This window comes from Delphinus delphis, chromosome 1, assembly GCF_949987515.2.
Source record: "Delphinus delphis chromosome 1, mDelDel1.2, whole genome shotgun sequence".
Classification (NCBI taxonomy): Eukaryota; Metazoa; Chordata; class Mammalia; order Artiodactyla; family Delphinidae; genus Delphinus; species Delphinus delphis.
In genome coordinates, this window is record NC_082683.1 from 67,549,052 (window position 1) to 67,575,389 (window position 26,338).

Sequence of the window (26,338 nt, forward strand, 5' to 3'; positions counted from 1 at the left end):
TATCTTTTTATTATTATTTTTTTTTTGACCTCGCAGCACAGCTTTTGGGATCTTAGTTCCCTGACCAGGGATTGAACCCATGCCTCCTGCAATGGAAGCGTGGAGTCCCAACCACTAAACCGCCAGGGAATTCCCAATATGTGCTTTAAAAATGTTAACTGCTATTATTATAGTAACAGATTTAACAACAAAAAATAAAATTGAAATAAGAAAACACTGATTCCAAATCTCATTGCAAGAATTTAAGAATGGAACATATGTAATTTTTTAAACTTTCAGACTTTCTTGATCAGTTTTCATTAATGATGTTCTGAGGTCTATATCTCCAAAATTTTAATTTTCTAGATGTTTGTTTGAAAATGTTGTTATTGGGTTGGCCAAATTTCGTTTGGGTTTTTCTGTAAAATGTTATGGAAAAACCCAAACAAACTTTTTGGCCAACCCAATATTTTGGGTAGTTACAGTTGGATAATACCTACACATTTTAGATATCACTGGTGGTCAATTTAGTGAAAAGACATAGAAATATCATTAATTAATCAAATCATAAATTTCAATGAGTATTTAATTAATTTAATTAGCATTACATTAGAATTTTAATTATAAAATCATAAAATTTGAATTGTATGTAAAATAGTTCCAGATAATGTTTTATCCATTTAATAACCATAGTTCATAGTAAAAAAAATCCATGAAAATTACAGAATGAGAACTTTATTATGTAAGAGACTCAGTGTGTGTATACTTGAACCTCAATTTAAGTACACACACACACTTTTATTTTTTTTGGAAGATAAATTGTAGAATTTTTAATCAATGAAATACTATACAGCAATAGAAAATAATTAACCACAGGTAGCCCCATCAACACAGATAAATCTTAAAAAAAACTACAAGATTCAGCAAAACTGTAAGTCAATAGGACCACATACAGTATAATTTCTTATATGTAAAATTCAAAAGCTGCAACACTGAACAAATTTTTACATATTCAAACAAAGCAAAAGAATAACAAACACAAAATTAAGCATATTAGTTTCCTCTGAAAAGCCAGCAAAAGGTGGATGGACTCTTGAAGGATACACGAAGACCTTCAAGAGTACTGGAAACATTCCATATCTTAAACTGAGTAGGACCCACATCTGTGTGTTGGTGTTACTTTTATTTATTTATTTATTTATTTTAACATCTTTATTGGAGTATAATTGCTTTACAATGGTGTGTTAGTTTCTGCTTTATAACAAAGTGAATCAGTTATACATATATGTTCCCATATCTCTTCCCTCTTGCGTCTCCCTCCCTCCCACCCTCCCTATCCCACCCCTCCAGGTGGTCACAAAGCACCGAGCTGATCTTCCTGTGCTATGCGGCTGCTTCCCACTAGCTATCTATTTTACGTTTGGTAGTGTATATATGTCCATGCCACTCTCTCACTTTGTCCCAGCTTACCCTTCCCCCTCCCTGCGTCCTCAAGTCCTTTCTCTAGTAGGTCCACACACGTGTTTTATGTTTGTTCTGGGAGAGTTAATGTTTAGTAAAAGTTTTAAATGATTCCTTAAGAATTTTAAACAATTAATCTTATCCATTTAAAAATTTGACTTGCTTGAGAAGTTTTATTTAACTTGAGTACATCTTTATTTGGAATTTTTCCAAATTTGATTTTTTAAATCATATGAGACGTTATAAAGGAAGGGGATTTTGGTCAAGAATACTAGAACAAAGAAACATTTCTGTGTAAGGTGGCTGAGTCTGTGCCTTTTGATTTATAATTCATTCCTGTCTTTGATTAATCCCAGTTTTTAGTAGTGAGTTGTTTCTTCGTTAGGTAAATGAAGAGGAGGAAAACCAAGACACTGAAAACATTTTTAAAGCGTACCGCCCTGGTAAACTCAAACTCAGTTTTGAAGAAATAGAAAGACAAAGGAGAGAAGATGAAAAAAGGAAAGCAGAAGAAGAAGCCAGAAGAAGAATAGAGGAAGAAAAGAAGGCATTTGCTGAAGCAAGGAGAAGCATGGTAAGATAGAATGTGACTGGAGGAGGCCACTGGGATTCAGTATGTTATGAGAAATCATTCAACTTTGGGGAATACCCTATTATTTCTGAACTTATATGCCAGAAGTAGGGATGGCATGTAAGTTATTAAAGTCTCCTATGGCATAACACTGTCAGTTAAAGGTGTTTGCTTCATTATAGTGTTGAGAAGTTTCTGATTAAATTGCTATGCCTAGCATAGAGAAGTGTATGTTATCTTCCTTCTCTGGGAAGGCATGTTTTCCAGAACTAAGTATCTAAGCGAGGAGGGAGAGGGGTTCCTACCCCCACCTTTCCTTCCCTCCTCTCCATTCTCTTCTCCTTCCCTCCCTCACTCCTTCCTTCCTTTCCTCCTTTCTTTCCAGTATCCATCCCATCTGGGATATATTAAATGATCAAAGCCATTTAATCACAATTAGTTAACTCTCCAAAATGCTTACCATCACTCTGGATATTGCTACTAAACTTAACTCTGTTACAAAGTTATACTTCTTATACCATTTTTTAAATATTTATTTATTTATTTGGCTGCGTTGGGTCTTCGTTGCTGTGCACAAGTTTTCTCTAGTTGCGGAGATCAGGGGCTACTCTACACGGGCTTCTCACTGCGGTGGCTTTTCTTGTTGTGGAGCACGGGCTCTAGGCACATGGGCTTCAGTAGTTCTCGCTCGCGGGCTCTAGAGCACAGGCTCAGTAGTTGTGGCGCATGGGCTTAGTTGCTCTGGGGCATGTGGGATCTTCCCGGACCAGGGGTCAAACCCGTGTCCCCTGCATTGGCAGGCGGATTCTTAACCACAGAATCCAGGGAAGCCCCTATACCATTTTAATGTTTGTTAAATGTACAGTTACCTGACAAACTTTTTTTTAAGTAAGTTGACACGTGAACGCTGCATCCCCTTCCTGAAACATTTTAATTGGCTTCAATGATATCATGACCTGGTTTTCTTCCTGTGTCTGGGTGAGCTTCAGACAGATATATCCAAGTGTTTATTTGGCTTCATCACCCACCCAGATGCTCAAATCAGAAACCTGTGGGCCTTAAGCACTTCCACCTCTCATTCATGCCTCACATCCAGTCATTCACTGTCTCATTTCCTATATCACTCTAAAAATTGATCAGTTTTCCCCCATTTCCCACTACCACTACTATAATGCAGGTCACTGTTATCCCTTGCCTGAGGCCAACTCCTAATTAATTTGCTTTCTTGCCTATAATCCATTCTTTCCTATAAAGCCAGAAGTGGTCTTTCTTAAAAAATAAATAAATAAATAAATAAATTTGATTATGTTACTATTTTGCTTAAAAATTTTCCACGTCCCTTAAAACAAAAATCCAAACACTAAAATTTTTAAATAAATTTCTTTATAATCTTGCCCTAGTATTTTCTCCAGTTTCATTTCTTGATTCTTCCTTTTTTTTTTTAAATAAATATATTTATTTATTTTTGGCTGTATTGGGTCTTTGTTGCTGCATGCAGGCTTTTTCTAGTTGCAGCGAGTGGGGGCTACTCTTTGTTGCGGTGAGCGGGCTTCTCATTGCGGTGGCTTCTCTTGTTGCAGAGCACGGGCTCTAGGCACACGGGCTTCAGTAGTTGTGGCTCGCAGGCTCTAGAGCGCAGGCTCAGTAGTTGTGGCGCACAGGCTTAGTTGCTCCATGGCATGTGGGATCTTCCCGGACCAGGGCTTGAACCCATGTCCCCTGCATTGGCAGGCAGATTCTTAACCACTGTGCCACCAGGGAAGTCCCTCTTGAGTCTTCCTTAATCTGCCATGTTTCTTCCAGACATACTAAATTTCTTTCCATTTCTTCAAAACGCTATGCTCTCATCTCTGGAACTTCATAAATGCTATATGAAACGTGTCTCTCTCTCTTTTCCCTGTGCTGAGGTATCTCCTATTCATATATTCCATTTCCTCTGGAAGCCTTTCCTGCTAATACAAGTTCCAGAAAGGTGTTCCTTTCATGTGTTCTTAGAGCATTTAGTGCTCCCCTAGCATAGCATTAGCGCTGTATTGTGGCTTATGGCCATCTTCCTCACTCAGTGAGGCTGAGACCACATCAAGCACATGGCACGGGACTTCACTGAAGCCCGCGCACTCTAGGGCCCGCGTGCAGCAACTACTGAGCCCATGTGCTGCAACTAAGGAAGCCCACGTGCCTAGAGCCCATGCTCCGCAACAAGAGGAGCCACTGCAATGAGTAGCCCGCTCACTGCAACGAAGAGTAGCCCCTGCTCACCACAACTAGAGGATGCCCACGCACAGCAATGAAGACCCAATGCAGCCAAAAAAAAAGAAAAAGATGGTGCTTGGACTTAGGAAAAAAAAAGCACATGGCACAATGCATTCTAGTGTAACAAACTTCCTGTAAATGCTTGTGGAATAAGTGATTTATTTTATTATTATTTTTTATTGAAGTAGAGTTGATTTACAATGCTGTGCCAATCTCTGCTCTACAGCATAGTGACTCAGTTATACACATTTATACATTCTTCTTTTTAATATTCCTTTCCATTATGGCTTATCACAGGATATTGAATATAGTTCCCTGTGCTATACAGTAGGACCTTGTTGTTTATCCATCCTATATATAATAGTTCAATCTGCTAATTCCACACTCCCAGTCCTTCCCTCCCCCACCCACCTCCCCCTTGGCAACCACAAGTCTGTTCTCTATGTCCGTGAGTCTGTTTCTGTTTTGTAGATAGGTTCATTTGAGCCATATCTTAGATTCCACAAATATGGTATTTGTCTTTCTCTTTCTGACTTCACTTAGTATGATAATCTGTAGTTACATCCATGTTGCTGCAAATGGCATTATTTTGTTCTTTTTTATGGCTAAGTTGGAATAAGTGATATTAATACTATCTTATTAGGTAATCCTTGATTCACAAATGGTTTCTACACAGAAACCCTACAAACATTCTGAGAGCACTTAATTTCTGGAGAATCAGCTGGTTCAGAAGTGGTAGATAAGAAGTAGCTGTGAAGATCAGGAAATCTAGTCCTGGGAGCAGATTTTTAGGCCAAATCTGCCATTTTATCATGACTCACTAGTGGAAAAAGTGCAGGGAAGGAAAATGGCAATAAACCAAAACTCTGGCTTCCTAAAGACATTTCTATATCAGGAAAGGAAAGAGAAACTTTTTCCTTCATTTATGTTGTTTTCTTATCTAGGGCCAAGTATTGTCATTTCATATTATTGCTCAGTTAACTCATATATTAATAAAAATTTTTTTGGCAATCTGTGGATTTTGAGACCATATAAACATTATTTCTGAGTTGAACTGGTTCTGTGGTAAAAGCCTGTCATATATAAAAATTGGAACAAATAATAATTACCCTTTACCTCTCTTATTCCTATTTCTAGTTCAGCCACAGGGACACAATTCAAGTGAGAGGTTTATGTATATACTTTCAGGGGTTAGAATTAGGTCACTGCTTTTCATGGCAAAATGTATTCCAAGTCAATGATTTAAAAGCACAGTTTCTATTTGCAATTTAGAGATTGCCTATATACAGGGAATGATATTGTAATAATAAAACTGCTATTTGGGAGCTTACCATAGTGTCAGACACACTGCAAAGTGTTTCCAAACTTTATGTACTTCTCATGACAACTCTATGAAAGTTGTCACAGATAAGGAAACTCAGATTTAGAGAGGCTATGTAACTTGCCCAAGGCCATAACTAAATGGCAGACATGTAATTCATGAAATTACAAAAAGGTAGTCTAAATAGTTATTTATAGTTTTATTAGAAAGACTTTTAAGGTTTGGAATTTCACCTTTTCCACATAGTATTTGTGTTGACTTTGGACAAGTTACTTTTTAGTGCCTCAGTTTCCTCATCTATAAAATGGGGATATTAATAACACTTACTTCACAGGGTTACAGAAAAATAAGTCAATACACGTAAAGTGCTTAGAATTGTACCTGGCAGCTATAAGTATTAACTATTATTATTTATTTTTAATTAGCCTGACAGTAAATAAATCAGTAAAATCACAGCATTAACTGATTTTTGCCTGATTATGAAGGGGTCATGATATCTAATTCATTCAGGTAAAAACCATGATTTAACTGAAATGCTCTATTTTAATTACCAGAATGGAGGTTAATTTTAATCCAATTAAAACGTTTTCCCAATATTAGAACATCTTTTTAATTTTTTTAATTAAAAAAAATTTGTTGTTAGAATATCTTAATGTCTAATTCAAATTACTCATAGTATAAAGTCAAAGTATTTATTTGTGTTCACTGGAATGGAGACTTTATGGTCACCATTTTCTCTGTTACTACAAAATACTTTAGTCTTACAGTTTCTAATAATTCCTTCTTGTTTATTGTTTTATACTTTTAAAGAGAATTTTTGGGTTTTAGTTCAATGTGAAACCTTTCTATTCAAGAAATATTCCCTTTGTAGTATGTATAATTCTGGCAAGAGTGATAAAAGAATTATTTTAAATAGGTAGTAGATGATGACTCCCCAGAGATGTATAAAACAACCTCTCAAGAATCTCTTACACCTGGAAAACTAGAAATTAATTTTGAAGAATTATTAAAACAAAAAATGGAAGAAGAAAGACGACGAACAGAGGAGGAACGGAAGCATAAGCTAGAGATGGAAAAACAGGAATTTGAACAACTGAGACAAGAAATGGGAGAGGTAAGACTTTAAGAAGTGTCCATTTTTATTCCACAAATATTTAGTAATCTCAGTATTTCACATGCATTACCTTACAATAACTTTCTAAGTATTATTATTTTTACATAAAGGACACTCTTATGAGGCACTTGGTACAAGTTTCAGCATAGTTGAGTGTACCTTTCCAGCCTGCTATAACTCTATTCCTTCTTGCTAGTTTGAAAAATATATAAGATTCCAAGTGACTGAGATATTACTGTAGTATGTAAGTAAATATTTCTTCCTATATACCTCACAATTGTGTGAGATTACACCATGATTGAGAACTGTCACTCTAGCATACTTAATATACCCAGTTATACTTATTTTCCTTGAAACAGAATTAAACTGGTAATCAAAATAAGAAAAAACTATAAGAGTACCATGGATGCTAATAGGAACATCAGTTTGGCAACTCTGAATAATTTTACAGGCATACTGCATTTTATTGTGCTTCACTTTATTGCACTTTGCAGGTACTGCACTTTTTACAAATTGAAGGTCTGTGGCAACCCTGCATGGAGCAAGTCTGTTGCCACCATTTTTCCAACTGCATTTGCTCACTTTGTGTCTCTGTATCACATTTTGGTAATGCTCTCAATATTTCAAACTTTTTCATTATTATTATATTTGTTATGGTGATCTGTGATCAGTGATCTTCATTGTTACTATTGTAGCTGTTTGGGGGCACCACAAACTGCTCCCATATAAGATGGTAAACTTAATCGATAAGTGTGTATGTTCTGACTGCTTCACTGACCGGCTGTTTGCCCATCTCTTTCCCTCTCTTTGGGCCTACCTGTTCCCTTACACAATAGTATTGAAATTAGGCCAATTAATGGTCTCTGAGTGTTTAAGTGAAGGTAAGAGCCGCACATCTCTCACTTTACACTTGGCCAAGAAGCGATTTGTCTCACTTTAAATAAAGCTAGCAAGATTAAGCTTAGTGAGGAAGGAACGTCGAAAGCTGAGATAGATAGGCCAAAATCTAGGCCTCTTGGGCCAAACCATTAGCCAAGATGTGAATGCAAAGGAAAAGTTCTTGAAGGAAATTAAAAGTGCTACTCCAGTGAACACACAAATGATAAGAAAGTGGAACAGCCTTACTGTCGATGTGGAAAAAGTTTTAGTGGTCTGGATAGAAGGTCACATAAGTCACAACATTCCCTTAAGCCAAAGCCTACTCCAGAGCAAGGCCCTAACTCTCTTCAATTCTATGAAGACTGAGAGATGAGGAAGCTGCAGAAGAAAAGTCTGAAGCTACCAGAGGTTGCTTCTTGAAGTTTAAGGAAAGAAGCCATCTCTGTAACAAAAAAGTGCAAGATGAAACAGCAAGTGCTGTTGTAGAGGCTGCAGAAGTTATTCAGAAGATCTAAGATAATCAAAATGAAGGTGGCTACACTAAACAATAGATTTTCAATGTAGACAAACAGGCTTGTATTGGAAGAAGATGCCATCTAGGACTTTTTTAGCAGGAGAGGAGAAGTCAATGTTTGGCTTCAAAGCTTCAAAAGACAGGCTGACTCTCTTGTTATAGGATAAAACATAGCTGGTGACTTTAAGTTGAAGCCAATGCTTATTTACCATTCTGAAAATCCTAGGGTCCTTGAGAATTCTGCTAAATCTACTTTGCCAGTGCTCTATAAATGGAACAGAGAACCTAGATATAGCAATCTATTCACAACCTGGTTTACTGAATATTTAAAGCCCACTGTTAAGACCTACTGCTCAGAAAAAATGATTCCTTTAAAATATTACTGCTCATTAATAGTGCACCTCAAAGAAACTTCAGGTGCACTGAAGGCAGGAAACACAAGAGAAGGAAAAGATATACAATAACAAACCCCAAACAATTAAGAAAATGGTAATAGGAACATACATATCGATAATTACCTTAAATGTAAATGGATTAAATGTGCCAACTAAAAGACTCAGACTGGCTAAATGGATACAAAAACAAGACCCGTATATATGCTGTCAACAAGAGACCCACTTCAGACCTAAGGACACATACAGACTGAAAATTAGGGGATGGAAAAAGATATTCCATGCAAATGTAAATCAAAAGGAAGCTGGAGTAGCAATTCTCATATCAGACAAAATAAACTTTAAAATAAAGACTATCACAAGAGACAGTGAAGGACACTACATAATGATCAAGGGATCAATCCAAGAAGAAGATATAACAATTGTAAATATTTATGCACCCAACATAGGAGCACCTCACTACATAAGGCAAAGGCTAACAGCCATAAAAGGGGAAATCGACAGTAACACAATCATAGTAGGGGACTTTAACACCCCACTTTCACCAATGGACAGATCATCCAAAAAGAAAATAAATAAGAAAACACAAGCTTTAAATGATACATTAAACAAGATGGACTTAATTGATATTTATTGGACATTCCATCCAAAAACAACAGAATACACTTTCTTCTCAAGTGCTCATGGAACATTCTCCAGGATAGGTCATATCTTGGGTCACAAATCAAGCCTTAAGAAAACTGAAATCGTATAAAGTATCTTTTCTGACTACACGCTATGAGACTAGATATCAATTAGAGGAAAAACTCTGTAAAAAATACAAACACATGAAGGCTAAACAATACAGTACTTAATAACCAAGAGATCACTGAAAAAATCAAAGAGGATATCAAAGCATACCTAGAAACAAATGACAATGAAAGCCAACGACCCAAAACCTATGGGATGCAGCAAAAGCAGTTCTAAGAGGGAAGTTTATAGCAATACAATCCTACCTTAAGAAACAAGAAACATCTCAAATAAACAACCTAACCTTACACCTAATGCAATTAGAGAAAGAAGAAAAAAAAACCAAAGTTAGCAGAAGGAAAGAAATCATGAAGATCAGATCAGAAATAAATGAAGGAAACAATAGCAAAGATCAATAAAACTAAAAGCTGGTTCTTTGAGAAGATAAACAAAATTAATAAACCATTAGCCAGATTCATCAAGAAAAAAAAGAAGACTCAAATCAATAGAATCAGAAATGAAAAATGAGGGCTTCCGTGGTGGCGCAGTGGTTGAGAGTCCATCTGCCGATGCAGGGGACGTGGGTTCGTGCCCCGGTCTGGGAGGATTCCGCGTGCCATGGAGCAGCTGGGCCCATGATCCATGGCCACTGAGCCTGCGCATCCGGAGCCTGTGCTCTGCAGCGGGAAGGGCCACAGTGGTGAGAGGCCTGCGTACGGAAAAAAAAAAAAAAGAGATGTAACAAAGGACACTGCAGAAATACAAAGGATCATGAGAGATTACTATAAGCAACTATATGCTAATAAAATGGACAACTTGGAATAAATGGACAAATTCTTAGAAGCACAACCTTCCGAGACTGAACCAGGAAGAAATAGAAAATATGAACAGACCAATCACAAGCACTGAAATTGAGACTGTGATTAAAAGTCTTCAAACAAACAAAAGCCCAGGACCAAATGGCTTCACAGGCGAATTCTATCAAGCATTTAGAGAAGAGCCAACACCTATCCTTCTCAAACTCTTCCAAAATATAGCAGAGGGAGGAACACTCCCAAACTCTACAAGGCCACTATCACCCTGATACCAAAACCAGACAAAGATGTCACAAAGAAAGAAAACTACAAGCCAATATCACTGATGAACATAGAGGCAAAACTCCTCAACAAAATACTAGCAAACAGAATCCAACAGCACATTGAAAGGATCATACACCATTGATCAAGTGGGGTTTATCCTAGGAATGCAAGGATTCTTCAATATACGCAAATCAATCAATGTGATACACCATACCAACAAACTGAAGAATGAAAACCATATGATCATCTCAATAGATGTAGAAAAAGCTTTTGACAAAATAAAACACCAATTAATGATAAAAACCCTCTAGAAAGTAGGCATAGAGGGAACTTATCTCAACATAATAAAGGCCACATATGACAAACCCACAGCCAACATGGTTCTCAATGGTGAAAAACTGAAACCATTTCCACTAAGATCAGGAACAAGACAAGGTTACCCACTCTCACCACTGTTATTCAACATAGTTTTGGAAGTTTTACCCACAGCAATCAGAGAAGAAAAATAAATAAAATGAATCCAAATCGGAAAAGAAGAAGTAAACCTGTTTGCAGATGACACGATGCTAAACATAGAGAATCCTAGAGCTGCTACCAGAAAACTACTAGAGCTAATCAATGAATTTGGTAAAGTAGCAGGATACAAAATTAATGCACAGAAATCTCTGGCATTCCTATACACTAATGATGAAAAATCTGAAAGAGAAATTAAGGAAACACTCCCATTTACCATTGCAAAAAGAATAAAATACCTAGGAATAAACCCACCCAAGGAGACAAAAGACCTGTATGCAGAAAACTATAAGACACTGATGAAAGAAATTAAAGATGATACAAACAGATGGAGAGATATACCATGTTTTCGGATTGGAAGAATCAACATTGTGAAAATGACTATACTACCCAAAGCAATCTACAGATTCAATGCAGTCCCTATGAAACTACCACTGGCATTTTTCACAGAACTAGAACAAAAAATTTCACAATTTGTATTTTAACACAAGAGACCCCGAATAGACAAAGCAATCTTGAGAAAGAAAAACGGAGCTGGAGGAATCAGGCTCCCTGACATCAGACTATACTACAAAGCTACTGTAATTGAGACAGTATGGTACTGGCACAAAAACAGGAATATAGATCAATGGAACAGGATAGAAAGCCCAGAGATAAACCCACGCACATATGGTCACCTTATTTGTGATAAAGGAGTCAAGAATACACAATGGAGAAAAGACAGCCTCTTCAATAAGTGGTGCTGGGAAAACTGGACAGCTACATGTAAAAGAATGAAATTAGAACACTCTAACACCATACACAAAAATAAACTCAAAATGGATTAAAGACCTAAATGTAAGGCCAGATACTATAAAACTCTTAGAGGAGAACATAGGAAGAACACTCTATGACATAAATCACAGCAAGATCCTTTTTGACCCACCTCCTAGAGAAATGGAAATAAAAACAAAAATAAACAAATGGGACCTAATGAAACTTAAAATCTTTTGCACAGCAAAGGAAACCATAAACAAGACCAAAAGACAACCCTCAGAATGGGAGAAAATATTTGCAAACGAAGCAACTGACAAAGGATTAATCTCCAAAATTTACAAGCAGCTCATCCAGCTCAATATCAAAAAAACAATCAACCCAATCCAAAAATGGGCAGAAGAGGTAAATAGACATTTCTCCAAAGAGGATATACAGATTGCCAACAAACACATGAAAGAATGCTCAACATCATTAATCATTACAGAAATGCAAATCAAAACTACAATGAGGTATCATCTCACACTGGTTAGAATGGCCATCATCAAAAAATCTAGAAACAATGAATGCTGGAGAGGGTGTGGAGAAAAGGGAACCCTCTTGCACTGTTGGTGGGAATGTAAATTGTTACAGCCACTATGGAAACAGTATGGAGGTTCCTTAAAAAACTACAACTAGAACTAACATACGACCCAGCAATCCCACTACTGGGCATATACCCCAAGAAAACCATAATTCAAAAAGAGTCATGTACCATAATGTTCATTGCAGCTCTATTTACAATAGCCAGGACATGGAAGCAACCTAAGTGTCCATCAACTGATGAATGGATAAAGATGTGGCACATATATACAATGGAATATTACTCAGCCATAAAAAGAAACAAAATTGAGTTATTTGTAGTGAGGTGGATGGACCTACAGTCTGTCATACAGAGTGAAGTAAGTCAGAAAGAGAAAAACAAATACCATCTGTTAACACATATATATGGAATCTAAAAAAAAAATGGTTATGAAGAACTTACGGGCAGGACAGGAATAAAGACGCTGACGTAGAGAATGGACTTGAGGACACGCGGAGGGGGAAGGGTAAGCTGGGACGAAGTGAGAGAGTGGCATGGACTTATATATACTGCCTAATGTAAAGTAGATAGCTAGTGGGAAGGAACCGCATAGCACAGGGAGATCAGCTCGGTGCTTTGTGACCACCTAGAGGGGTCGGATAGGGATGGTGGGAGGAAGACGCAGGAGGGAGGAGACATGGGGATGTATGTATATATATAGCTAATTCACTTCGTTATAAAGCAGAAACTAACTCACCATTGTGAAGCAGTTATACTCCAATAAAGATGTTAACAAAAAAATTAGTGCACCTGATCACCCAAGAGCTCTGATGGAGATTTGTGACGATATTAATGTTGTTTTCATGCCTGCTAGCACAGAATCCATTCTGCAGCCCATGGATCAAGAAGTAATTTCTACTTTCAAGTCTTATTATTGAAGACATACGTTTTGTAAGGCTATAGCTGCCATAGATCGTGATTCCTCTGATGGATATGGACAAAATCAATTAAAAACCTTCTGGAAAGGATTCAACATTCCAGGTACCATTAGAATATTTGTGATTCATGGGAAGAGGTCAAAATATCAAATTCACAGGAGTTTAGCAAAAGTTGATTTCAACCCTCATAGATGACTTTGAGTTGTTCAAGCCCTCAGTGGAAGAAGTAAATGCAGATGTGGAAATAGCAAGAGAAGTAGAATTAGAAGTGGAGTCTGAAGATGTGAATGAATTGCTGCAATCTCATGATAAAACTAATGAATGAGGAGTTGCTTCTTATGCATGAAAAAAGAAAGTGATTTTAACACTTCACAGCAAGGCCCTAACTCTCTTCAGTTCTATGAAGGCTGGGAGATGAGGAAGCTACTCCTGGTGAAGGTGCTGTGAAGATTGTTAAAATGACAGCAAAGGATTTAGAATATTACATAAACTTAGTTGATAAAGCACCAGCAGAGTTTTAGAAGACTGACTCCAATTTTGGAAGAAATTCTATAGCGGGTACAATGCTATCAAAGAGCATTGCAAGCTACAGAGACGTCGTTCACAAAAGAAAGAGTCAATTGATGCAGCAAACTTCATTGTTGTCTTATTTTAAGAAACTGCCCCAGCCGCCCCAGCCTCAGCAATTAACACCCTGATCAGTCAGCAGCCATCAACACTGAGGAAAGACTGTCCAACAGCAAAAAGATTACAACTCACTGAAGGCTCAGGTGATGGTTAGCAATTTTTAGCAATATTTTAAAGTTAAGGTATGTACATTATTTTTTTAGACATAATGTTATTGCACACTTAATAGACTACAGTATAGTGTAAACATAACTTTTATATGCACTTAATAGACTACAGTATAGTGTAAACATAACTTTTATATGCACTGGGAAACCAAAAAATTCATGTGACTCACTCTATTAAGATATTCGCTTTATTACAGTGGTCTGGAATTGAATTCCCAATATCTCCAAGTTATGCCTGTATTTTATTAATTATTCTAAGATAGAATTTTGATACTATTAAATACCTTAGTATGGTTTCACCAGCATTGAAATGAATTTTAAAAATACATATATAGGGACTTCCCTGGTGGTGTAGTGGTTAAGAATCAGCCTGCCAATGCAGGGGACCACGGGTTCGAGCCCTGGTCCGGGAAGATCCCACATGCTGCGGAGCAACTAAGCCTGTGCGCCACAACTACTGAGCCTGCGCCTTAGAGCCCGCGAGCCACAACTACTGAAGCCTGTGTGCCGCAACTACTGAAGCCCGCGCGTCTAGATCCTGTGCTCCACAACAAGAGAAGCCACCGCAATGAGAAGCCCGCGCACCGCAACGAAGAGCAGCCCCCGCTCGCCGCAACTAGAGAAAGCCCTCACACAGCAACAAAGACCCAACACAGCCAAAATAAATAAATAATTTTAAAAATACATATATACACATACATACCTATAGACTGTACAGGGCCAGCTTCATGAACATGCAACTTGTGCCCTCACAGGACCCCATGCTCAGAAGGGACACAGGATTTAGTGCTCTGAGGTTGCCTTTGAAATTTTAAATAAGTTTATCTTTGAACTTGTGCGTGTTGTCATTGAAAGTTGGTTGGACAGTGGAACCTGCACTAGAGTCTCGGAGCCTTGGCTCACCCACTCCATGTGACGTCTCCGTGCTTCCTCATGGTGGGCTCTCAGCAGCCCTCTTCCTACCTCCTGATGTCCTAGGTCCCTGTCTAACCTTCGCCTTCCTAACCCTGAACACTGCTTCCTTCCATCTGGATGGCCAACCAGTTGCATAGGCAGAAGTGGGGAGGGTGAGGGAGGAGGCCAGCATTCCACCGTCACCCTTGGCCTCCGGCTGGGCAGGGGGCCCTAGCAGCTACACGAACAACAGTGTTGGGGATGAATGCACAACCCCATTACTTGGGGTGAGGCGAGCAGTGGCTTTCCCAGCCTAAGTAGGATTGGCAGTGATATGGCATGTTTGGTAGGTGACTTGGTGGGGGCCCCTTGCCAACTCCTGATCTAGGAACCGAGTGGGTTCCTTCACAGAGGTCGCAATCTCTTAGAAGTTGCCTCTTTGTCATGGGTTGGAGCAATGGGACTGTGGGGATATTTACTTCCTTGCCCAGGTCAACCAAGAGACTATAAATGCTGCATAAATATATAGTTAATAAGAAAATATAATGAATATGCTGTAGGAAAATACTTCAAGGTGTACCCTCAGAATTTTAAAAAAATGTAATAGCATTTATTTTATAAAGGAAGCTGAAAATGAATTGTCTGTCTAGAAAAACAAAGTAAATTAGAATATATTTTAGTAATACTATGGGGAAGTAATCTAATTCATATATGGCAGGGTGTAATTGTCTGACATTCTGGTGCTACTAAGTGACTTACTCCACTATGTCTGGGAGTTTTCAAACAAGTAAAATGCCAGTTCCAAGATTACATAGATCATAACTGATTAGTTCAACCATTAATTTTGATCAGAGTGATGTGGGAACCATTGTGATATGATGTGATGTCATAACTTTGTTAATTTCTGGTATTTTAGGAGTTGCCCATTTTCACCCACATAGACCAAAAAGTGGAGGTAGTATAAAGGAATAAACTTTCTTTTTTCCCTTTGTTGAACCAAGAAATTAAGCCTCATGTCAACATCATCCACTGTGACTCTTCCCGCACCCCACCCTGCCCAGTCCCACCTTTTTTTTTTCTCTCTGCCTAGAACTCTAGGTCTTCCCCAGGAGAAGTGTACCAGGAATAACTGCAATATTCTACCAGTCCATTAGGGTTTACGAAGTATACAAAGTATACTTCAAAGTGTACGAAGTATACAAAGAAAAGGGAAAGACAAGGTAAAAGACAAGGGAAAGGAACCTGAATATGGTATTCAAGATAAAATGGTATAAAGAATTCGAACCCAATTTTTGTTGACTCATCTTTCTTGGCAGAATATAAAATTGAGAATACAAGTGATATGTAGCAAAATGTAGGGATTTTACCAGACTGTAGAAATGCTTAATTCAGTTGAATTATTAAGAGTAATATTTAACTTTGACTATCATCAAATGAAAGGCAGGAGGAATTTTAGAGATACTGTGGCTCTATATAGAGATGAAAAAATCATGTCCAGTGGACTAAGTGACCAGGCAAAAGGCCACACAGTATCAGAGTCAGAACTATTGACTCCTAGCCCAGTAGTTTTTGAATTTTCTTTACCTTCCCCTAAACAAAGGTCTTCCTACAATTCCTAGTAAAAGCTAATCGTGTACATATTTTACTTTTAGCAGGTTATAATGGAATGTTAATGAGGTTTTGAGCCATAGCCCCTAATTAAATAGCATTTTAAATGAAATGTTATCTACAGTCTTAAATTTGTAGCACTACTTTTAATTAGTAAATTTAGGCACTGTGTTTAGGGAGGAAGTTATTTAACATTTAGTTTTGGCTTCAAATAAGAAATAGTGAACTTTCTGGATGGTTTATTGTACAAACTAATTTTCTGGTATTTAATATATAAAAATCAATTTTTTTGAAGGAAGAAGAAGAAAATGAAACCTTTGAACTGAGCAGGGAATATGAAGAATTAATCAAATTGAAAAGGAGTGGCTCTATTCAAGCTAAAAATCTAAAAAGCAAGTTTGAAAAAATTGGACAATTGTCTGAAAAACAAATACAGAAAAAGATAGAAGAAGAACGAGCAAGAAGAAGAGCAATTGATCTTGAAATTAAAGAGCGAGAAGCAGAAAACTTTCATGAGGTAATACTGTTTTATATTTAACAGTTATAGTTCAGTAATGATGATGAACTTAACAGAAATAACATTGACTTTGAAATAAGTGTTGGAATTTACAGTTAACCATCAGTGTATAAAATAATCTTGGAACTAAATAGCAAAAGCACATTAAGATCCTAAGAGACTTTAAAAAGATTTCTCTACTCTAGCATTGTTCCAAAATGACTTTTATAAGAATTAAAGCCTACAGTGAACATCAAATGGTTCACTTTAGCAAAAATAGCTCAGAAATATTTATTGGCACAAGTTTTACTTTGAATCAGTAGAACCAGTGTATATTAAACTCCAGAGATGATTCATACCTACTTTCTTAAAGATGAGGCCAACAAAGCCTATATGATATGTTCAAAGTCATGCCAATCATTCAGTGGCAGAGCCTAAATCAGAATTCAGGTGACATGAATTTGAAGTACCTCCATATGTAAAATAAGGAGGCACTCACTAGATGACCTATAATGGCCATTCCAGCTTAAGGACTAGTTCCATGATTATGAATATTGGTTTAAATAAGATCTGGAAAACTTATTCTGTCAAAATTGCCATTTTATGTTATATTTAACATATATTCTTCTAAAAATTGATTTTCGTCATACATTTAACTATAAAACAGGTATGGGAATTTGGGAGGGTCTTCAGAGGAGATTGGTGAATAAAAAGAATGATGAAACTATGGGCAAATTCCAGGACTATAAGCAATTCATTATTACTGAGACAAGTAGAGTGCAAGCACAGCAAGAGATGATGAAGACGCAAGCACAGGCAAGATGACCCATCTTAGATGCCATATTAAGGAACTTTGTTTTATTGGGGTGCAAAGAAGGGATTTTTAAAACATGGAATGATATTATCAAATAGGCATCTTTATCGCAAGATCATGCTGAAGCTAAAGATGGCTTTAGACTTATGCATTAAAAAATTATTTGAAAGCCTACTATGTTCCGGAGACTGTTCTGGACACTGGGACTACATTGGTGAATAAACCTGCAGTCCTCGCTCATATGGTGTTTAGAATCTAACAGGTGTGGGGCAGGAGACAGGGAATGGAAACAATGATTGGGTAGTAAATAAAAGCTATGGAGATTAACAAAGCAGGGTAAAAGACTATAGATTATGTGGTACAATTTTGTACAGGGTGGTCAGAGAAAACATGAGGATTTGAACTAGAACTGGAATGGAGAGGACTGATAAGTATGTAGGATACAAAACTGGCAAGACTTAGCTTGGAAATGGTGGTGGAGAGGAATCAAAGTGACTGGGTATACTAGGTAATAGGGGAACATAGGAGTTTGGTAGGAAGGGAGGTCACAAGCTAGACAAATGGAGATGCTGTAGAACATCCAGATATCAATTAAATTGATATGCATCTGAACTTAGTGCAACATACACAAAAACATAAGGACTTAGGGACTGGGTTATAAACCATTTTGTCACAGCTAAAAACTAATGCCATTGCTATTTTCAATATCTTCTATGTTGGGCCCTATGTTAAGTTTTGGGTACATAAAAGTGAATATAATATGCCTTCAAGAAATCCAGCCTAATGAGATGTATGAAAACAATTAATTAAAATTGTCATTAAGTGCTAAGATAGTTATGTATTTAGTGTTATGGGATCAAGTAGTATGGAATCAGTATTCCTAGGAGATGTTTAACAGGGCTGAGAAAATGACATTTTAGCTGAATGTGAAGGTTGAATAGAAGTTTCAGTTAAAGAGGGAAAGCATTCCAGATTGGAAGGACAATGTGAGTCAACAGGAAGGTTGTAAAACTTTATCTGGCAGAGTGGAAAATAGGTTCAAAGGAAAGGTTCATATAATAGGTGATAGGATAAAATGTTGTAAAACTAGGTTGCAGCTAGCTGAAGGGCCTTTTTAACCTTGTGGGCACTATAATCCGGGAACAATGTTAATAATCAGGGTTTTTTTGGGGCTGCATTGGGTCTTTGTTGCTGCGCGCGGGCTTTCTCTAGTTGCGGCAAGTGGGAGCTACTCTTCGTTGCAGTGCGTGGGCTTCTTATTGCGGTGGCTTCTCTTGTTGCAGAGCACGATCTTCGTGGCTCGCGGGCCCTAGAGCGCAGGCTCAGTAGTGGTGCACGGGTTTAGTTGCTCCGCGGCATGTGGGTCTTCCCGGACCAGGGCTCAAACCCGTGCCCCCTGCATTGGCAGGTGGATTCTTAACCACTGCGCCACCAGGGAAGCCCAAATAATCAGTTTTAAGACAGAGTGATAAAAGGCTTATGTTTACAGAATCCTGGGATCATGGAGGATAAACTGGAAGATGGTCATGAAGTTGGGGGCAAGGGAGAAAAATTGACCCAACTTTAACAAAACTGAGTTACAGGCAGGTGGTTGCTGAGAAGCCTAACATTGCTTCAAGATTACCAGGGAAACTAGATGATGCTACAGAGAATTCAGGAGGTCAGGAGAGGAGGGAGGGGTGAATAAACTGTTTTGGACCTGTGAAGTTTGAGCTATATTTGGAAAGATAATGGCAGTCTGAAACACAGGTACTGGGCTCAGGGAAGAGGCAGGAGCTACAGATTGTTTCAAAGTATAGATGTAGATAAAACCATCTTGAGAGTTAATAGTTGGAAGGTGAATGATAAAACCCTGGAGAACACCAACATTAAATGGACGGATGGGCCATAAGATCAGTTGATCCTTTAGAGACAAATCACAGAAGGTAAAGAATTTAAATAAGCATGCATGTGCTTCCTTTTTTTTTTAAAAAAAGATAGTGAAATCTCAGTGATACCTAGTCCTATAAAATTTGTAGGTAAAATAAATGAGGTACGTAGCTTCTGGTTTTAATGCTATTACTGACTCTTGTATAAAAGGATATGAGATTAGGACCTGGCTGATCTTCTGTAATCCATGAAGATGTCCTAAATTGAGTTTCCTGTGTAGAACCTGACATTCCTCCTATCATATCCCTCTAGATTAAGGGTCACCGAGATCCTGTGTTAGCATAGTTTTGGCAGAGTATAATCAACTTCCAGAGTAGGATCTTCCCCTCCCATCTGATATTTGTTTTCCTCCTTTAGAAAATACCTTCTCTTTATGTTCCAAACACCTTTCAAGGCCTAACTCATTCATGTAACCTTACCTAATCTAAGAATTCCGTCCCAGCTCCTGTAACCCTTAACCTGTACTAACATTTGGTAGGTAAACCACTTAATTTCCTTAGTTTGACATTCTATCTAGATCTTACAAGGTGCACTCCAAAACCATTCCTTGCATTTTTATCCCAAATTCATTGCCTATTTCGGTTGCCTGTAATATCCACATGCTGGGAGTATCAATGCCCTGCTAAGAATGCACCTAGACTCTAGAACAAAGATCATTCCATTTATAACGTGACTCTCTTAGTAGATTCATTTCCTGGAAACACTTTTAACCTGGCTTTTCAGGGATTCAACAAAAGGCAACTGTACTCAATAACTGAAAGACTGTTCATGAACTTTCTCCCAGTTAACTTATGAATCCTTTTTTTTTTTTGCGGTACGCGGGCCTCTCACTGTTGTGGCCTCTCCCGTTGCGGAGCACAGGCTCCGGACGCGCAGGCTCAGCGGCCATGGCTCACGGGCCCAGCCTCTCCGCGGCATGTGGGATCCTCCCGGATCAGGACACGAACCCGTGGTCCCCTGCAGCGGCAGGCGGACTCCCAACCACTGCGCCACCAGGGAAGCCCGACACAAAATTTTATGCAAAAATTCAGAAGGCAAGTTATTAACCAGGAGGGATTCAGTCAGAATAGCAGTTATTGTGCCTGCTGAAACATCCTGAGGATTTATTTTGTAAGCAAAGAATAACATGAACTGTTTTAAGTCTGAAAAAGGAGGTCCATTTTTCTTTCCATGTAAGTCTCAGAAAAGCCTGCTGAGATTAAAACTGCAGTTTAATACTTTGCTTGTTAAGCAAGCAAACCATTGTTTAACATGTACTTTTTACCCTACCTTTTAAATATAATAAACAATCGTATCAACACTGTTCATTAACAATAATGGTAGTCAGGCTTTATGTTTATCCACTGAAGGTTAAATAATGGCGTTAACAATAGAATTTACCCATTAGGTCTCTGGTTGTGTCTGATGTTCTAGCACTTTCCAGTATCAAATAAAAATTTGATTCAGGAGAACCAGAAAAACTATCCAACTTACTTTTAACTCCTCCTTCTACATTCATTGGAGCTGTGGTGCAACACCTCAAACTAATGTAAAACATTGATGAACCAAGATTTTTCTTACACAGGCAGTTATTTTACAGCTTGTTTCAAAATTTCCTTTATTGTTGCACGTGGTACCTGGAAGCAATTTCCTCATAGTACAGTGAAATATGAAGTGGTGGCATTTCCAGATAGACCCACAAGAGTCTAAGTAGTTTAGAAACCAAGAGTCGACTACAACTAAAGTACTTTTGAAACCATGGATTAACTGTACCCATAAGACCCCACTCTACTAAAACTGCTATCAAAAGGCCAGTGAGTGATCTCATCATCACCAAACTAGTTTTACAGACTCACACTATCTGACAGTTTAAATTCTGCTCTTAAATTACCCCCTTATTTTCATGGCTTCCAGCTCTCACCCCTAAACAGACTGACTCAGAACCATACTTCACCTCAATGATTTCCCCAAGTTCCACCATTGCCTCTTTCAATAGTTGTCTTCCTGTTTATTCTCCCTGAAAACATTCTTTGCCATTGCCCATCAATAAATTATTTGTTGAATGGAATTCATCTCAGTTATTAACAAAGAGGAGCGAGGAAAGAAATCATGAAGTGGGAAATAACAGAAATTACATTTCTGTATTATGTAGTAGGGTGAAGAGTGATATGGAGACTCTAATGAGAAGGAAGTATTTTAATAATTGTTAACAATGTATCATATCCTCACCCTTTTCTGTTACTCATTATCAACAAGCACTGAGATTTGGTTGGGCAAATAAATACACCAGGACTCCAGAGATAATGTATGATCTTTACACTGGGAGAAAAGGATTCCAATAGTTAAGAAAATAGTTCACAAATGAAACTTTCATCTTTCCCAAATTGGGGGATAGTGAAAATGTCCATGTCTGCAGTGTGGCAAATAGGCATAACCAAACATGTTAATTATTTTGTGCCTAGACATCTTCAGAACTATTAACATCTCAGTTCTTGTTGGTTTTTAGACAACAATTCTTATTCTTGGCCCATTTTTGTAAAGGAAGAAGATGTTGATATCAAGCCTGCAAAAAAAAGTGAGGCTCCATTTACTCATAAAGTGAATATGAAAGCTAGATTTGAACGAATGGCTAAGGCAAGAGAAGAAGAAGAACAAAGAAGAATTGAAGAGCAAAAGTTATTACGCATGCAGTTTGAACAAAAGGAAATTGATGCAGCACTACAAAAGGTACCAGGCTTATATTTCCTTTATTTTCCAAAGATGACCTTTTAAAGACAATGAAGTTTTATGAAGAGGTATTAAAAAAAATTTTAATAGTTTTCAAGTAATTGAAATGTTTTATAAAATACTTTGTAGTAAGCATACTTACACGTTCTTTACTTTGGGGGGAAAAATATATTTACCTCCAAATTCTATTACTAAACCACTGTCCTGAAAATAGTACTACAGTATAAATGCCAACTTGAATGCACTTATTTTATTATAGAAAAGAGAAGAGGAGGAGGAAGAAGAGGGTAGCAACATGAATGGCTCCACCATTGAAGATGAAGCGCAAACCAGATCAGGAGCTCCGTGGTTTAAGAAGCCTCTAAAAAACACATCGGTTGTAGACAGTGAGCCAGTTAGATTTACTGTTAAAGTAACAGGAGAACCCAAACCAGAAATTACATGGTGGTTTGAAGGAGAAATATTGCAGGATGGAGAAGACTATCAATATATTGAAAGAGGAGAAACTTACTGTCTTTATTTACCAGAAACTTTCCCAGAAGATGAAGGAGAGTATATGTGTAAAGCAGTGAACAATAAAGGCTCTGCAGCTAGTACCTGCATTCTTACCATTGAAAGTAAGAATTAATCACTCTTTGAATCTAGAACTTTTATTCTATTTAAAAATGTTTTCCTTTAAAAAAAAAAATCACTTTTCTTCTCTCTTTTTTAGCTGACGACTACTAGGTCCCCTTCCCTCTCCCTGGAACACACACCCTCTCTCTCCGACTTTCTTACTGCATCCATCCTTTCTGTGGCGGGGCCAGAAAAGGAAACTGGAAGTGCCACTATGCTGACTCCTCATTCCTTTCCCCAACAGTCTTCACAACACAAGCTCGTCTGAAAAGTACCTCCTTCCTTTTCAAATGAGCACCAGATTCACATTACGCAGTATACGTTGGTGTGTAATTTAATAAGGCCAAGTGGGAAATTTACTCAATTATTTCTATCAGAACCCATACAAAGGCTGCGTATTTCCCATGTTTACAGCAATGATGTTTAAAAAAATCATAAATCGGACATATTTTGCATGAAAGGATAACACTTATGAGCTACGCACACCTAAAATTAGTCTGAAATAGCTGAGTTAAGGAATTTGGAACCTATCAATTTGAGTGGGCTTTTTTTCCTCAGTAGTTTATCATTTTGGTTGTTGTAGTTTCGGAGTCTTTCTGAAGCAGAGATATGAGGGGGTAGGGGTGTCATTTCTCCCTGTGTGTGGAGAAAACAAAAAAACTAAAGACTTTTAAGAAACAACTGCCAGAGCAAATGTGATGGAAACCACTGCCTAATACAGAGTTCTGAGTGTTGAGAATATCAAACGTACTTTTCAAATGTGTGTGATATATATTCAAGCTTATAAAAGCAAATTTATGTTGTGACCTTGCCTGAACAAATTATATTTTAATGAGAAAACTTTGTATTAATAGTTTATGCAGGAGAAAACAATTTCAACATAATCAAAGATTTCAAGATCTAGAATTAGATTTAGGGAAAAATGGCACAATCTTCAATTTTGAGTTTTTAAAGTGAGTTTGTAAATAATTAGCAACCATGTACTAATCAAGTTGTTTTATATTTTAATTGTCTGGAAGACAATTTTATTTTACAATGTAAACCCATAATAAAGTCACTTCTGTATTTAAAAAAAAGTCTTTCAGTATTTTAGAAAAGAGACGAACATTCCCTTATAATATTCACCAATGTACATTTATTTTTTTATTGAGGAAACCATGATCAATACAAAATTACAGCAATCATGTACCCTTTTACATACAATGGTATTAAAGCAAACTCTAAACCACAGTTTGTAAAGTATTCAATTTACCTCAAGTCCAAGCTGCATCTCCCTAAGACACTGTTCCCATCACAGTAGCCATTTTAAGCCAATCTTCTTTTTACACGGGTAGTTTCTGTAGAGAACACTTTTCTCAGGACGAAAATGCATTGAGCATGCATAAGAAAAAATATATATATATGTGCAAATACATTTAAGAGTTTCTATAGGGGTATCACTGAAGAAAATAAAATTCTGGGACTTATTTGCTTTCTTAAAAGCACCAATTTAAAAAAATCCCTCAAAAGTTTACTGTGGCAAGAAAACTCAAGTGACTAAACAAAAACTAAGGTTATTTTCAGAGTCAAAATTATCTTTAACTAGGTATTGTTAAAATACATTTTAAAGTGAGGCAGAATTTTCAGAAAATAAAGACATCTTCATTAATTAGTAATTTCTACAACCTTATTCTAGACAACATAACTTTGCAGGCAGAAGTGGTTCTCCTGGCAGAGTATTCAAACAAATGTTATCACTTTGAATACATTTCTATTTCCCTCTTAAGGTACTCTGTTCACTCCTATCCAAACGCACTCCTGTAATTAACTACTAAGGTATCTGTCTAAGGATGTATTTTACAATGCTCATAAACAACTAGTATTAAACCACTAGTTTTAGTATTAAAACCATTTTCATTAATTAAAAATGAAAGTATACTTCCCATTTCTAAAAGAAACATCAAACCATAAGAATTCTAAGTACTACCACACTAAGAAATCTTAAAAACAAAAACACATTGTCAAGTTTAAGTGCTAAATAAAATAAATCAATTTCAAGCTAAACATTCTTTCTACCACTCCTAACATCCATTGCATTCAAATCAACTGGCTCACCTTTTCTGCTTTCCATTTATTTCAAGGTTAAGATTAGCGCCATTTAAAAAATGCTTGCAGTATCAGTGAAGGCTTATGATAATGAATAAAAAAAAATTCTCATGAGATAGAAACAATGCCCCAATATCTATTAGCATTCATATGTATTTTGTTTTATAAAAATGCAAACTACAACTAACCAAAACTTGACAGGCTCTTAAGGTTCAAAGAGCTCCTTAATATCAATCTTAACATACCTATCATTGACTATTAAAACACACATACACACACATAAATGTGGTGCAATAACTACATGACTTTCAAAATTTAACAGTTCATGGAACATTTAAGATCAAGTGAATAGCACTTTAAAATGAAAAGTGATCAAAGCAGGTACATTACACCCTATACCATATATTATGTATGGGAAAACATTTCATTTTTCTCAATTATGATTTGCCAATTTTACCTTCTACATTGAGCCCTTCTATGGTCCATGCTCATCGGCTCACCAATGGCATACACTCAAAGGATTCCTCTTATGGGTAACTATCTCAGGACCTGATTTTATGAGCTATGATTTGGTGCTTGCAGCATCTTCAGCACTGTGTGTGAAAATGAAGGCAGTATTTTTGAATATTTTTCTTTGTTGCAAAGATAAGCAGGAGTTTTAAAAGGATCAGCACATTTTAGAAATCGAATAAACAAAACTGATATGATGCTGCTTTAATACATTCATCTTAACTCAAAATATGTACCAGTTAAAATCATCTATAAGAACACACAAACATTTTAAACTGGCAAAAAATAAAATGCAGCGTCAGTTATTAAAGTATTATAAACCAGAAAAATATTGGTTGCTATACAGATTATGAAAGGTTATTTGCTATACAGTTAACATTTCACTGATGCACATGCCTTTACCAAAACTTACTGCCAGTATTTCTTATAATTTTTTCCTTTTTCAGTGTATATAAAAAAGTTATGAAAACTGAATTGTCTAAAAAAAAAAAAGTCATAATGAAATTCTTGACCCATAATGTCCTTACTGAATTACTACAGTTCAAGAATAAGAAAAAAAATAAAGACTCCATAGCTTTGGAGGGCAAAGAAAATGTCCTGTCAATCATAAACAGATTGTGAAGGCTGTTGAAGTGTCTGACCAAATGATTTCCTAAATCCTGAAAACTATGTAACTGTCCTTTTTAAAATTTTAACAATTCTTCTATATTTGGGAAAAGTTCGGATGTAGTTTAATTACAGCAGCAATCTACTCATCATTTTTTCTCATTTTAATTTAAAAAATTAAAATAAAAAACATTACCCAGAAATGTAAACAGTTGTTTGAACA

General features: G+C 36.9%; 2 protein-coding genes across 17 annotated transcripts in view; one reads left to right on the forward strand and one right to left on the reverse strand.

Annotated features, from left to right (window-relative positions):
- NEXN (nexilin F-actin binding protein) overlaps positions 1 to 23,985 on the forward strand; it is a 58,267-nt gene extending 34,282 nt beyond the window's left edge. For 4 of the 6 annotated variants that reach the window (XM_060024048.2, XM_060024025.1, XM_060024040.1 and 1 more), the window contains 6 exons: positions 1,826 to 2,014; positions 6,502 to 6,699; positions 16,650 to 16,871; positions 22,114 to 22,299; positions 22,559 to 22,916; positions 23,012 to 23,985. In XM_060024048.2, coding sequence (XP_059880031.1) covers positions 1,826 to 2,014; positions 6,502 to 6,699; positions 16,650 to 16,871; positions 22,114 to 22,299; positions 22,559 to 22,916; positions 23,012 to 23,025 — 1,167 coding nt within the window. In that variant the 3' untranslated portion in view covers positions 23,026 to 23,985. Of the gene's footprint in view, positions 1 to 1,825; positions 2,015 to 6,501; positions 6,700 to 16,649; positions 16,872 to 22,113; positions 22,300 to 22,558 lie in introns of all 6 variants that reach the window. The other 2 variants (XM_060024056.2, XM_060024032.1) reach the window with 1 other exon arrangement.
- A 135-nt stretch (positions 23,986 to 24,120) lies between these two features.
- FUBP1 (far upstream element binding protein 1) overlaps positions 24,121 to 26,338 on the reverse strand; it is a 33,949-nt gene continuing 31,731 nt past the window's right edge. For 6 of the 11 annotated variants that reach the window (XM_060023942.1, XM_060023950.1, XM_060023932.1 and 3 more), the window contains one exon: positions 24,172 to 24,251. In XM_060023942.1, coding sequence (XP_059879925.1) covers positions 24,206 to 24,251 — 46 coding nt within the window. In that variant the 3' untranslated portion in view covers positions 24,172 to 24,205. Of the gene's footprint in view, positions 25,593 to 26,338 lie in introns of all 11 variants that reach the window. The other 5 variants (XR_009521129.1, XM_060023956.1, XM_060024002.1 and 2 more) reach the window with 3 other exon arrangements.